The 13,639-nt window shown below is 44.7% G+C and overlaps 1 protein-coding gene across 1 annotated transcript in view; it reads right to left on the reverse strand.

Annotated features, from left to right (window-relative positions):
• Positions 1-1,430: 1,430 nt before the first annotated feature.
• The window catches only part of cenpm (centromere protein M), a 12,541-nt gene continuing 332 nt past the window's right edge, over positions 1,431-13,639 (reverse strand). Inside the window, exons 2-5 of the mRNA XM_033013153.1 lie at positions 12,356-12,454; positions 7,883-7,962; positions 5,093-5,184; positions 1,431-2,461 (exon numbers count right to left, since the gene is read on the reverse strand). Coding sequence (XP_032869044.1) covers positions 2,321-2,461; positions 5,093-5,184; positions 7,883-7,962; positions 12,356-12,454 — 412 coding nt within the window. The 3' untranslated portion in view covers positions 1,431-2,320. The remainder of the gene's footprint in view (positions 2,462-5,092; positions 5,185-7,882; positions 7,963-12,355; positions 12,455-13,639) is intronic.

Raw genomic sequence — 13,639 nt, forward strand, 5'->3', positions numbered from 1 at the left:
ATTTAACGTTGCATCCCAAACTATCACACTCCCAATCCTTCCGTACAAGGAACGCTGCAGCCAGAACAGACCAGTCCTGATCAAGGTTCTGTCATAAGGCCATTCGGCCCATCAAGTCTGCTCCACCATTTCATCATGACTGAGCTATCTTTCCCACTCAACCCCAATCTCCTGCCTTCTCACCACAAGCCCCGACACCCGCACTAATTAAGAATCTATCAATCTCCGCCGTAAATATATCCATTGACTTGGCCTCCACCACCTTCTGTTGCAATGAATTCCAGAATCATCACCCATTGACTAAATAAATTCCTCCTCATTTCCTTTCTACAGGTATGTTTATTGATTCTGAGGCTGTGGCCTCTGGTCCTAGACTCTCCCTCTAGTGGAAACATCCTCTCCACATCCACTCTATCCAGGCCTGCCAGCTGCTATAAAGGACAGCTAATGTTCCTATTAAACCCGAGCACTGCTTCATACAACTGGACTTTCCCTCATTCCCAGATCCAAAATGGCAACTATTTTGATGTGGTGCCCTCTCCAGAACCTGAATATAAAAGGCCAAGTTAACTACATTTGAATAAAGTGCTGAAGGAACTCCGTGGGTCGGGCAGCATATCTGGAGGGAATTTTGGATTGGGGCCCATCTGTAGTGGCAGATTATTATATCGTTCAAGGAATTTTTCCTCTAGCCACTATGATAGAAGATAAGGAGATAGTTTATTACGCATCCACAAGACATTCAATGCCGCCGAAAGATAAATCTTCAAAACACAGTCTCTTGATTAATAGTTTCTTTATTGTCGCAGTAAAAACAGTAAGATATTCATCCAAACTTCTTCTTGTTTAAGTACATTATGATCTTACTCGTAGTCAAACCCGTGTATGGATGAACTCGTGCATGGTCGAAAGCTGTGCCTTCTCCGCCAATCTTCCTCCGAACTAACTAAAAACTAATTGTGCGTCTGCGTGAACATCCCAGCCACAAACACGCCTCCAACTACATTATAAATCCCACCCACATCATTACAGGCAGATTTAATTTAAAGGTGACTGGTTATAGTTTATGACATACTGAGTTAAGCTAAATGGTTACTACACATCTTCAGACTGATTGTAGCAGGGGGGGAAGGGAGAAGGCTGGAAAAGAGAGGAGGGGCAAGTGATAGGTGGATAGGCTAGCAAGTTATGTGGATACAGGTGGGGGGGGGGGTTGATTGGCAGATGTGTGGAGCAAGTGACAAGGCTAGAGAATAAAAGGATACAAAAAGGTGTCAGATAAAGAGAAGAGTGAAATATGAAGCCAGAGGGATGGAGGTGGAAGGGGACTACATTTGAAGGTTGGTCTTTCCCCACATTGATTGTAAAGCAATCAGCTTCTCCAGCCATTTCCCATTATATCACAATTAGAAAAACCCTTAGAGACAAACTTAAGTTGAAACTGGCAAAATGTTTAATGTCTACATCAGTTCTATCGTGCACTGTGTTATTTACAAGCATCACCGGAATAGGAGTTGGAAAACATTCCCAAAGAAACCCGAGTGAAGATCAACATTTGTTATGTTTTGTTGAATTCTATCTCAAAATTCCCTCATTTTAATTTAAAGTTCACTCTATTCGCAATCCCACCCCCACTCCCACATGGGTCATATTTTATAGGTCATCGACAGACAAGTCCATCACCGACTTTCCGGCACACTTAGTTTCACAGCCTTTCTGGATTTTCCGTTTTGCCAGACCAACAGATGTCAACGGGATCGGCCACCGGGGAGTCACGATACCTGTCCATAAAGTCGGCCTCGGACGTTGGCTACAGGAACGGATCTGCCGGCTTCCTGGCCAGGCCGGAGTTCCAGAGTCCTGGCCACAAGAGACTATTTCAACCCACCGATCGGTGCAAAAGTCCTGATGAGGTCGAGATCTGCCGCCTCAACCAGCCTAGGCGCCACATTTTCGAGGGGACTTCTGGGGTGGGGTGGGGGGAATTTCAAGTGCGCTCTGGTGATTTTGTCTGGATTAAAGGAGGTGCCGGAAAGTCACTGGTGGACCTGTTCTAGTATTGCTCTATACATTCTGTACATGGCATTCACTTGCCAGGTGGTGAGACCACCAAGACCACCCCATGCACATTCACCACCCAATGTCTCAAAGCCAACAAAATTAAGATGATTAATTTCAAAATTCATTCATTGAAAAATGGGCTTTGGAAGCCATTTCAAAACACATTTGAAAATTAAATATCAAATGAAGTTCGATATATAAAGTAGGTTCGAGTTGGGTAGCTTCAGAAGAAGAGGTTGGAGATGCCCCTTGGAGATGTTTAGCTTTCCACTGCCTCAGTCTTGAAGGAAGGTCGAATCAATGAGCTGAGAGCAAGGGCTGACACTCCCGGGACCAGGCCGGCTGCAACCTTCAGCATCTGAAGGAGTCTCTTGGCTATCGCCGCTCTTCTCTCGGTAGACTGAAGAAATGGAAATGAGAAAAGGTAAAGTCACTCGAGCCCAACTCAACTCTCCTGGCATGCAGAAAGAATATTAGACATTCCACAACTTGTACAATGGGTCCTGATGCTGCCCAGGTACAGGGGCTGATTGAACATTGAACATAGAGTGCAGGAACAGGCCATTCAGCTCACAATGTCTGTGCCGTGCTCAGTGCCAAGACCACATCTGATCTGCCTGCATGTGATCCATATCCTTCCATTCCCTGAATATCCACGTCCCTATCCAAAAGTCTCTGAAATGACGCTATCGTGTCTACCTCCACCATCCATGGAAGCGTTTTCCAGACACTTTTGTGTAAAGTAAAAAACGTGCCCCACACAAATCCTTTAAACTTTCCCCTTGCCGTTTAGCAGTTGATATTTTCATCCTGGGAAAAAAAGGTTCTGTCCATCTATCCTATCTATGCCTCCCATAATTACATATACTTTATTCAGGTCTCCCCTCAACCTCTGGCGTTCCAGTGAAAACAACCCAAGTCTGTCCAGCCTGTCCCTGCAGCTAACACCCCCTAAATCCAGGCAGCATCCTGGTAAACATCCTCCACACCCTTTCCAAAGCCTCCATATCCTTCCTGGAATGGGGCAAGCAGAACTGCACGCAATACTCCAAACCTGGACGAAACTAAGCGGCATGGTGACTTCCTTGACTCAATGCCCCAACCAATGCTTGCAAGCATACATATTTGTCTTTACTACTCTACCCGAGTTGTACTTCATGAAGATATTTAACCTTTCCACCCTTATTCCATCTCATTGCATCATCTCCAAGCAGTGCTACTCCTCATCTGATTTGAATCCTTTCTCCTCATAGAGTAAAAATCTGCTATCAAGATGCAATGACAATCTCATGGCTGGTTCATGAGTTCTAGGAGCAGAAATAGGCCATTTGGCCGATCAAGACTATGCAATCATGGCTGATCTATCTTTCCCCTTCAACCCATTCTCCTGCCTTCTCCCCATAACCCCGGCACTCGGACGGACTAGTCAAGAATCTGTCAATCCTCGCCTTAAAAAATATCCATCGAGGGCTTCCACAGCCTTCTGTGGCAATGAATTTCACAGATTCATCACCCTCATCACCCTAAATATATTCCTCCCATTATCCTTTCAAAAAAGCAGCTGCTCTGGTGTAATCCCTACTCCCATCACCTACCCCATATGGAAATGTATCTCCACACTGCATTTTCCGCCCCCCCCCCCCCCACCCCCCCCCCCACCCACCCAAATTCACATCCTTGTGCAGTAGCTGAAAATATATCATCAAGCTATATATCTTCAATTTTATACTAAAATATTCAGGTTTTGACTAACGAGCCAGGTCTTACTGAGGAAAGGTGACTGACTTATTAAACATTGCAAGCTTTCAGTTCTTGATGCAAACTAAAATGTCCCCTTAGTTCATTTCTTCTCTTCAAAGACATCTTTACATTGCACTGATGACAACAAGTAAACGGTTTCACCTTTTGCAACGGCACGGTGGCGCAGTAGTGCAGTTGCTGCCTCACAGCGCCAGAGACCCGGGTTCGATCCTGACTAAGGGTGCTGTCTGTACGGAGTTTGTACGTTCTCCCAGTGATTGTGTGGGTTTACTCCTGGTACTCCGGTTTCCTCCCACACTCCAAAGACATGCCGGTTGGTAGGTTAATTGGCTTGGTAAAATTGTAAATTGCCCCTCGTGTGCAAGTGTACGGGAATGGCTGGTCGGCATGGACTTGACGGGCCGAAGGGCCTGTTTCCGTGCTGTATCGCTCAAGCTAAAAACTGAGGCTGATGCTCTTTCTGATCAGAATTGAGATCAATACCCATTTCATTCCCAGATTAGTTTAGTTTATTGTCACGTGCACCGAGGTTCAGCGAAAAGCTTTTGCAGTTGCATTATAGTTATAGCAGGGAGGTTCATCCTGCAGATTCCCCTGTTGTTGTTGGACAATGGTAGCAACCCACTCCATGCATCCCTGCAGCACTGCAGCTGAGGGTCCAGAACAACCCAGCTTCCCAGATTGGAGCTGGAAGACAGCACCATCACAAACCAGAAGGTGGCAACACATTGTGGGAGAGAGTTCAGTTTGCCAGTGATCAAAATGGAAACTCTCAGAATAGCCACAAAATGCTGGAGTAGCTCAGCGGGACAGGCAGCAGGAATGGGTGACGTTTGGGGTCGAGAACCTTCTTCAGATTGATCAATCTGACCCATTCCTTCTCTCTAGAGATGCTGCCTGCCCCGCTGAGTTACTCCAGCTTTTTGTGTCTATCTTCGGTTTAAACCAGCATCTGCAATTCCTTGCTACACTCTCAAAATAGCGCTGGTTCCTCACACGAGCTGCAGCCAGGAAGCACTGCTTCCCTATGACTATCACCACCTGCGTCATCAGCCATGTGGCGTTAAAAATCAAAAACAAGTTTTATTCAACCTCTAAAGCTCAACACTACACTTCTATATACACTTCTCAGCCAGATTCGGAGACACAGAATGGGTGAAAGTCACTTGAAGACAAGGTGCAGTGATACTCCAAAAGTAGAAATGACACTGTTCATATAGAACAGAGGCGCCACAGCTAACATGCCAGTCATTTCCATAACTATTCATACCTCAAGCTCAGCAGGAATTAGAGGGCTCAAGTAGGAATCTGCCAGTTGCTTCAGAGTGTACATCTCCACTACCTGGTGTTTAACAGACTTGTCTAAGGCAAAAAAAAAACCAGAAACATCAGAATTACTTACACAGTACAGCACAGAAACGCCTTTGATCCATAATGTCAGTGTCAAACAAGATAATAGATTATAATGAATCTCCTCTGCCAGCACGTGATCCGTATTCCTCCATATCCACGAGCCTTTCTAAGAGCCTCTTGTTGCACTAATGTATCGGTTTCCACCGGCATCACTGACTGCTCGTTCCAGGCACCCTCCACTGTCCTGCTGATCTTGTTTAACCTTTGCTCCTCTCACCCTGGACAAAAAGGTTTTGACTGTCTACTCTTGTCTCTGACTCATCCTTTTACATCCTTCTATAAGATCTCCCCTTCAATCCAAGTTTGCCCAACCTCCTATTACCTAACGCCCTGCCCTCTAATCCAGGCAGCATTCTGATCAACCTCTTCCACATGCCTTTACAATCCTCCACATCATTCCTGCAATGACCCGCAGCTGCACTGCTGCAGATACATGGAGTGGGGCGCGATCATTTACACCAACACGGCAATCTGCATGAAGAATCTCCCCGCTGTAACTATAATGCCCCCGCTAAAGCTTTTCACCAATCCTCGGTACACGGGACAATAAATTAAACAGAGAATGAAATAGGTATTTTAGTTTTAGTTTGTAGCTTGAGACACAGCATGGAAACAGGCCCTTTGGTCCACCAAGTTCATGCTGACCAGCGATCCCTGCACACTAACACTATCCTACACACACTAGGGACAATATATAATTTTACCGAAGCAATAGTGACCAGAACAGCAAGTAATACTTCAAATGCAGCCTTACCCAAGTCCTTTAAAGCTTAGAACATTGAACAGAATAAGTCACAAAAAGTCCCTACAGCCCACATTATGACATTCTGACGCTTATACTCAATGCCCCAACTAATGAGGATAAACCTGCCAGATGCCTTCTTGTGCTCTCTATCTACTTGGGGCCCCAGTGAGTCCTGGGGCCCTAGTGAGACCTAGGAGACCCAACAACTGGAGTATTGTGTGCAGTTTTGGTCCCCTAATTTGAGGAAGGACATTCTTGCTATTGAGGGAGTGCAATGTAGGTTTACAAGGTTAATTCCCGGGATGGCGGGACTGTCATATGCTAAGAGAATGGAATGGCTGGACTTGTATACTCTGGAGTTTAGAAGGATGAGAGGGAATCTTAGTGAAACATATAAGATTATTAAGGGTTTGGACACGCTAGAGGCAGGAAACATGTTCCCGATGTTGGGGGAGTCCAGAACCAGGGGCCACAGTTTAAGAATAAGGGGTAAACTGTTTAGAACAGAGATGAGGAAACACTTTGTCTCACAGAGTTGCGAATTTGTGGAATTCTCTGCCTCGGTGGAGGCCGGTTCTCTGAATACTTTCAAGGGAGAGCTAGATAGAGCTCTTAAAGATAGCGGAGTCAGAGGATATGGGGAAAGGGCAGGAATGGGGTACTGATTGTGGATGATCATCCATAATCACATAGAATGGCGGTGCTGGCTTGAAGGGCCGAATGGCCTACTCCTGCACCTATTGTCTATTGTTGCAATGCTAAATCCCTATGTGAATACTTTCCCTTGCAGCTGTGGAGATATACTTCATGATTACACTGTGGACCCGCCACCATTAATCTTCAGTCAGCAGTGAACACAACTTTACACACACCATGATCCTACTGCTGTACAGAGTGCTCTCCAACCCATCCGTCCACCATGGTGCTGCAGAATCTGACCTTCACCTGTGCTTCATTGCTCCACCCTGTAAACTCACTTTCTCACCAAACCCGACTAAACCTAAAGTTGACACTAAATGATGGAGTAACTCAGCGGGTCAGGCAAAATCACTGGGGAAACGGTGATGCTTCGGGTCGAGACCCTTCTTCAGACTGAGTCGCTGAGTTACTCCAGCATTTTGTGTGTATCTTTGGCGTGAACCAGCATCTGCAGTTCCTTCCTACACATTTCGTCCATTCCCCTACAAAATCCCTCAGTCTGAAGAAGGGTCTCGATCTGAAATGTCACCTATTCCTTTTCTCCAGTGATGCCGCCTGACCTGCTGAGTTGCTCCAGCATTTTGTTCTATCTTCGCCAGAAATCAGCATCTCCAGTTCATTCCTACACATTTAATCTAAATTTGATTTTGGGTCACTGTCGAATTTCAAGATTAGATTTAAATCTAATTAGATTATTTGTGATCAACAGCATGGTGGGTTAGTGTTAGAGCTCTTGCATTAGAGCACCAGAGACCGGGGTTCGATCCTGACTACGGGTGCTGTCTGTACGGAGTTTGTACGTTCTCCCTGTGACCTGCGTGGGTTTTCTCCGAGAACTTCGGTTTCCTCCCGCACTTCAAAGACGAACAGGTTTGTAGGTTAATTGACGTGGTATAAATGTAAAATTGTCCCTAGTGTGTGTAGGATAGTCTTAATGTGCGAGTATCGCTGGTCGGTGCAGACTCGGTGGGCCGGAGGGCCTGTTCCCGCGCTGTATCTCTAAACTAAGCTAAATTGATTATTTATGCAACCCTGAACCAGGAGTCAGCTTCATCTACGGTTAAAAGGAACTTGAAGGCGAGTCTAAAAACTGTCCCATTGTGTTGATGACGGAAGATCTGGCTTGAGGAGTACGAGAGACAGGGAAAGGAGAGCAGGGAGTTGCACCAGGAATTCAAATCATTTCCATCGCGCTGAACTTACCCCCAACGGCGAGAAAGCAAACTTTTCCAAGGAAGAAGTTCACATCGACATAGGCCAGTGACGATCTCACAACTTCAACACTGAAATATAAAAACAAAGCCCCGTTTACAATTTCCTTTGATTATCCATGCCATTTACACAGGGCAGGAGAGAGAACCTGTACAATAGTGCTAAATATTGCACAGTAATGCTGTTTTATTCTGATGTTAGTGCCTAGCTTGTGTAAAAGGAGGGCCACATATTTTTAAGATGTTACCTGCCAACCACCGTTGGATTCATTCCCCATGTTTATGTTGCTGTTAAGCATGAAAGCCATTGCTGCCAGCAGTCTGTTGCGGCAAATGCTAATTTTCTTAGCAACTTTATCACAATTTATTTTTTGCTGAATTGTTAAATAGGGAAGTTGCCCTATTGTTCAGTTTTGCTGTTAGAATACCAAATGAGAATTTGCCGCTTACTCTCAACCTGCACAGGGTAATAATTAGGACGAGCACTCAAACACATTGTGAATGAGAAAACTGAAACGCCACTCGATAGTTAATCTCGGCACAAATCAATACAAAGGTTGTCAGGGGTTATGGGGAGAAGACAGGAGAATGGAGTTGACAGAAAACGATAGATCAGCCATGGTTGAATGGCGTAGACCTACAATTCACCAAGATAAATAAGCCATGATTGAATGAAGACTTGATGGGATGAATGGCCTAATTCTGCACCTATGACTTCTCATATCATATACCTATTAAAAGTCTGATCTTGGAGGGGAGGGGGGGGGGGGGGTGTGTGTGTGTGTGTGTGTGCGTGTGTGTGCGCGCGCATGTGTATTTGTTTGTGTATAATGACATCTCGAAAAAACTACACGCCAACGGTAAAGTGTTTACATATTCCGGTAGAGATTTTCTCCCTGGAGTCTGAAATCACCTTATCTGAAAAATTCATGCTTTATTTCTCGTTATTAATGGAAATGATCAAAAATCTGAAGACTGAAAAAAAAACCCAGCTGTCTTCTTGCTCGTGCAGCGGGTGACGTAACCCCCCCCCCCCCCCCCCGACCTCTCAAACTCTACCCCCCCTCCCGCTCCCTCCCTGCTCGCTCCCCACGCCTCCCGTGGGGGATACGGGTAGGGGACGGGTGCGTTGGGGGAGCACTTGGTCTAGTGGACTTATGAAAGTGACACTTTCAACAGGGAAATACTACATTAATCAATTCCAACAGTTTCGTGCACTGGGTCATATATTAAAGCTGAAATATCATACTGCATTCAACATCTTACAATTGATGTAATTTTGCTTAATTTAACATATAAATTAAAATTATACAGAAGAGGAACACACCTTTCAGTCCACCATGTCCGCGCCAAACATGATGTCAAGGCAAACTAATCTCCTCTGCCTGCATAGCCATGTGCCTATCTAATAGCCTCTTCAACAACATATAATTTCTGCCTCCACCGTCACCCCTGGTAGTGTTGCACCCCTGTGTGAAACTCAAGTTATTAATTGTATCAGTCTTGGCTTGATGATAGAACTTCTGGACATCAAAGAGAAATGGAATCAAGATCTCAAAGTACTTAACCTAGGCTGACGACAGTGCACTGAGGATATAAATGCACAGCACTAATTAAACACTAGTAACTCTCCTCTGGCTGACATTCAATGCCAACTACTTATTTAACCTAACATTATTTATACTATATAGAAACAAAGGAACTGCAGATACCAGTTTCCAAAAGAAGTGCTGGAATAACTCAGCAGGCCAAGTAGCATATCATGAGAACATGGATAGTGACGTTTCGGGTTAGGAACCTTCTTCAGACTGTTTGTAGGCACGGAGAGGGCGGGGGGGGGGGGAGGGGAGGGGGGGTAAGAAAGCTGGAAGAGAGGGGCAGGTCAAAGCTAGGCAGATGGGCAGATGGTTTGAGCAAAGGCCAGAGAAGAAAACACAGAAGGCGGGAGACAAAGGGATTGAGATGTAAATTGTGACGCTAGAAGAGGGAATGTAGGTGGGAGGTGAGAACATGCATTGGTGCGAGTCCAGTGGGGCACAGGGGAGGCGGGGATGGGGAAGAAGGGTGGGTATATATGGGAGAAGAAGGGAGAGGGGAGAGTTATCGAGTCATCTAAAATCTGGAGAATTCATTGTTTATACAGATGCTGCTATACAGATCTTTCGCTCAAGATTCCAGCATCTGCAGCTCCTTAAAAAATGATTTCATTGGGCATGCATAGCTCTGAAGATCTGTCCTGGACACAGCAGATTGATGCAATCATAAAGAAAGCTCCTCAACGTCATTACCTCCTCAGAAGATTGAGATTCGTTATGCATTGAATTGAATTGAATTGAATACATTTTATTAGCCAAATATGTATACGTACAAAGAATTTGCAAATACTCTCTTGAACCTCTGCAGGTGTACAGTACGGAGCATATTAACTGGCTGCTTCACAGCTTGGTTCAGCAACTGGTTACACCCAGGAGGGAAGAAGACTGCAAAAAGTGGTGAACACTGCCTACTCCATGTGTAGGAAAGAACTGCAGATACTGGTTTAAATCGAAGGTAGACACAAAATGCTGGAGTAATTCAGCGGGTCAGGCAGTATCTCTGGAGAGAAGGAATGGGTGACGTTTCGACCCGAAATGTCACCTATTCCTTCTCTCCACAGATGCTGCCTGACCCGCTGAGTTACTCCAGCATTTTGTGTCTACTGCCTAGTCCATCACGGGTACTGACCTCCCCACCATCGAAGGGATCTAAAAGAGTCGCTGCCTCTAAAAGGCAGCCAGCATCCATCAGAGACCCACACCCTCTTCTCTCCTCTCTCATCGGGCAAACGGTATAGAAGTGCAAAAACGCGCACCTCCAGATTCAGGGAGTTTCTTCCCAGCTGTTATCAGGCAACCGAACCATCCTACCAACAGTTAGAGAGCAGTCCTGAGCTATTATCTACCTCATTGGTGACCCACAGGCTATCTTTGATCGGACTTTACTGGACTTGATGGTGCACTAAACATAATTCCCATCTCAATGAAATATCAGGTATCTGTACACTGTGGACGGCTCGATTGTAATCATGTATTGTCTTTCCGCTGACTTGTTAGCATGCCATAAAGGATTTTCATTGTGCCTCGGTACACGTGACAATAAACTACACTCAACTTATCCCACTGCTGCCATCGGGAAGAAGGCATAGGACAACCTGAAAACTGTAATGTCCAGGTTCAGGAACAACTTCTTCCCTACAACCATTAGGCTATTAAATACTACAACCTCCAAAAGGGCTCAGAACTCTATAGACTTGGAGACATTATTTTTACTTTGCACTTCTCTTGTCTATTTAATTGTCTGTTTACTTTATTTTATATATACTGAGCTTTTTTGTCGTTAGTTATTATAGTTTCACAGAGTAATATATCGACACATCTGTTGTGTTGCTGCAAGCAAGAATTTCATTGTTCTGTTTCGGGACATTACACAAAAACACTCTTGACTAATACAACCTTAAAGGGTTCCAGATAACAAGTTATTACTTCATTATGTTACGTTTTGTTCCAACAAAAGGTTATACAGTATTCTAAAAATAATCCATTAAGTGAGATGCATTAGCTGAAGAAACTAAGTGCAAGCTGATGAAGAGTTCCCACTTCCTCTGTTAACAATACAATTGAGATAAAATTATGACACAAAGAACTGCAGATGCTGGAATTTTGAGCAGAATAGCACAGCCATGCAGCAGTAGAGCTGCTGCCTTACAGCACCAGAGACCTGGGTTCGATCCTGACTACGGTTGTTATTCGTTCAGTGTTTGTACGTTCTCCCTGTGATCGTGTGGGTTTTCTCCGGGTGTTCCGGGTTTTCCCCCACACCCAAAGACATCCAGGTTTTTAGGTTAATTGGCTTCTGCAAAAAAAAAGTCCCTAATGTACGGGGTGATCACTGGTCGATGTAGACTCGGTGGGCCAAAGGGCCTGCTTCCACGATGTAGCTCTAAACTAAATATTGCTCTCAATGAACTGTGCAATAGAACACAGCATCATTTTAAATCAAACACACCAAGTGCTGGAGTAACTCGTTGGGTCAGGCAGCATCTGTGGAAGGGATGGATAGGCCTATCTATCCCCCCAGAGATGCTGCCTGACCTGCTAAGTTCCTCCACCACTGTGTATGTTGATCTGAAATGATGCTGTGTCCATGATCAATATCTGTCGAGTTACATTGGAAGACTTGGACCTTTCTGATCAGGGGTTCCGATTTTGGATCATATTGAATGGCGGTGCTGGCTTGTAGGGCCAAATGGTCTACTCTTGCACCTATTTTGCTATGTTTCTATCAGCTTACAAGATCACCAGATGCAAATGATGACGCATGGGGATAATCGTGAATCTGTGCATACCATGAACTGTGCAATGTAGCACCATCTGATTTGAACAATGGGATCAAAGATGCCCTGGTTTTAAAGATCACTCCAGCTCACCTGTGCTGACTACGCACATCTATTAGGAACACGATGAGGTCGATTCGAGGCCGGATGTGCTCATTTTCCACCGGTAATGGCAGGCATTTTGCTAAATGGCTGAGAAAAATAATGCAAGATAATAATGCAAAATATAATGGAAGATATCCCGTAAAACACAAGTTTACCTTACTGAATATTTTCTCATTGAAAAGATAAAGATTGAATTTACTTAAAGAAAACTGATGCCACATGGTGGTGCAGTGGTAGAGCTGCTGCCTTACAGCGCCACAGACCCCGGTTCGATCCTGACCACGGGTGCTGTTTGTATGGGGCTTGTACGTTCTCCCCGTGACCATGTGGGTTTTCCCTGGGTGCTCCAGTTTCTTCCCACACTCCAAAGACGTACTGGTTTATCGGTAAATTTGTCTTCGATAAAATATGTAAATTGCCCCTAATGTGAAGGATAGTGCCAATGTACAGAGATCACTGGTTGGCGCAGATACGGTGGGCCGAAGGGCCTCTTTCCATGCTATATCTCTAAACTAAACAAATAGGGAAAATTCCACATCTGTTAACTGACACTTGTCAGCCCAAATAAACCCAGTAATATAGGAAATATATTTCCAATCCATGTCTGAAGGGTTCCTACCTGAAACATTGCCTATCCATTCCCTCCACAGATGCTGCCTGATCCACTAAGTTACTCTAATACTGCGTGTTTTGATCAATATATTTCCAGCCTTCACCCTTGGCTAACTTCTTCTTCTTGCGTATGGCGTGCACAGCCTAAAGTTGTAGGACAACTTGTTCTATTTGATCTTATTTGATTGTGCACGCCAGGTTGATTGCATTCGTCGAAACAGGGCGGACCACGTGAAGGTTGCAATCTTCCACCCCAAACCTTGGCTAACTAACACTATGTTAGGGAAAGAATTAGTTATTTTTTAGCTTAACCAATCTTTTGCTAATCATTTGAAATGCTGGTATTCCACAATGCTAAAATGAGAAAGACATATGAAGGAAACACCGATTTCTTTGTACATCAATAACTTAAGACATCAACATGAAGAACTAAAGGACACTGGAACAAGAATGGCCTCTTTGTGTCCTGACCCACATTCAATGATATTATGGTTGAGCTACATCTAAGTACAGCAAAACACAAAGAGCTGGAGGAACTCAGTGGATTAGGCAGCAGCTGTGGAGAGAATGGACATGATGTTTTCGGGTCAGGATCCTTCTTAAGACTTAATCTAATTTCATGTAGTCTCTATCAAAACCACTTGTAATGCATCAGTTCCT

The sequence above is a fragment of the Amblyraja radiata genome, chromosome 38 (genome assembly GCF_010909765.2).
Source record: "Amblyraja radiata isolate CabotCenter1 chromosome 38, sAmbRad1.1.pri, whole genome shotgun sequence".
Taxonomy (NCBI): domain Eukaryota; kingdom Metazoa; phylum Chordata; class Chondrichthyes; order Rajiformes; family Rajidae; genus Amblyraja; species Amblyraja radiata.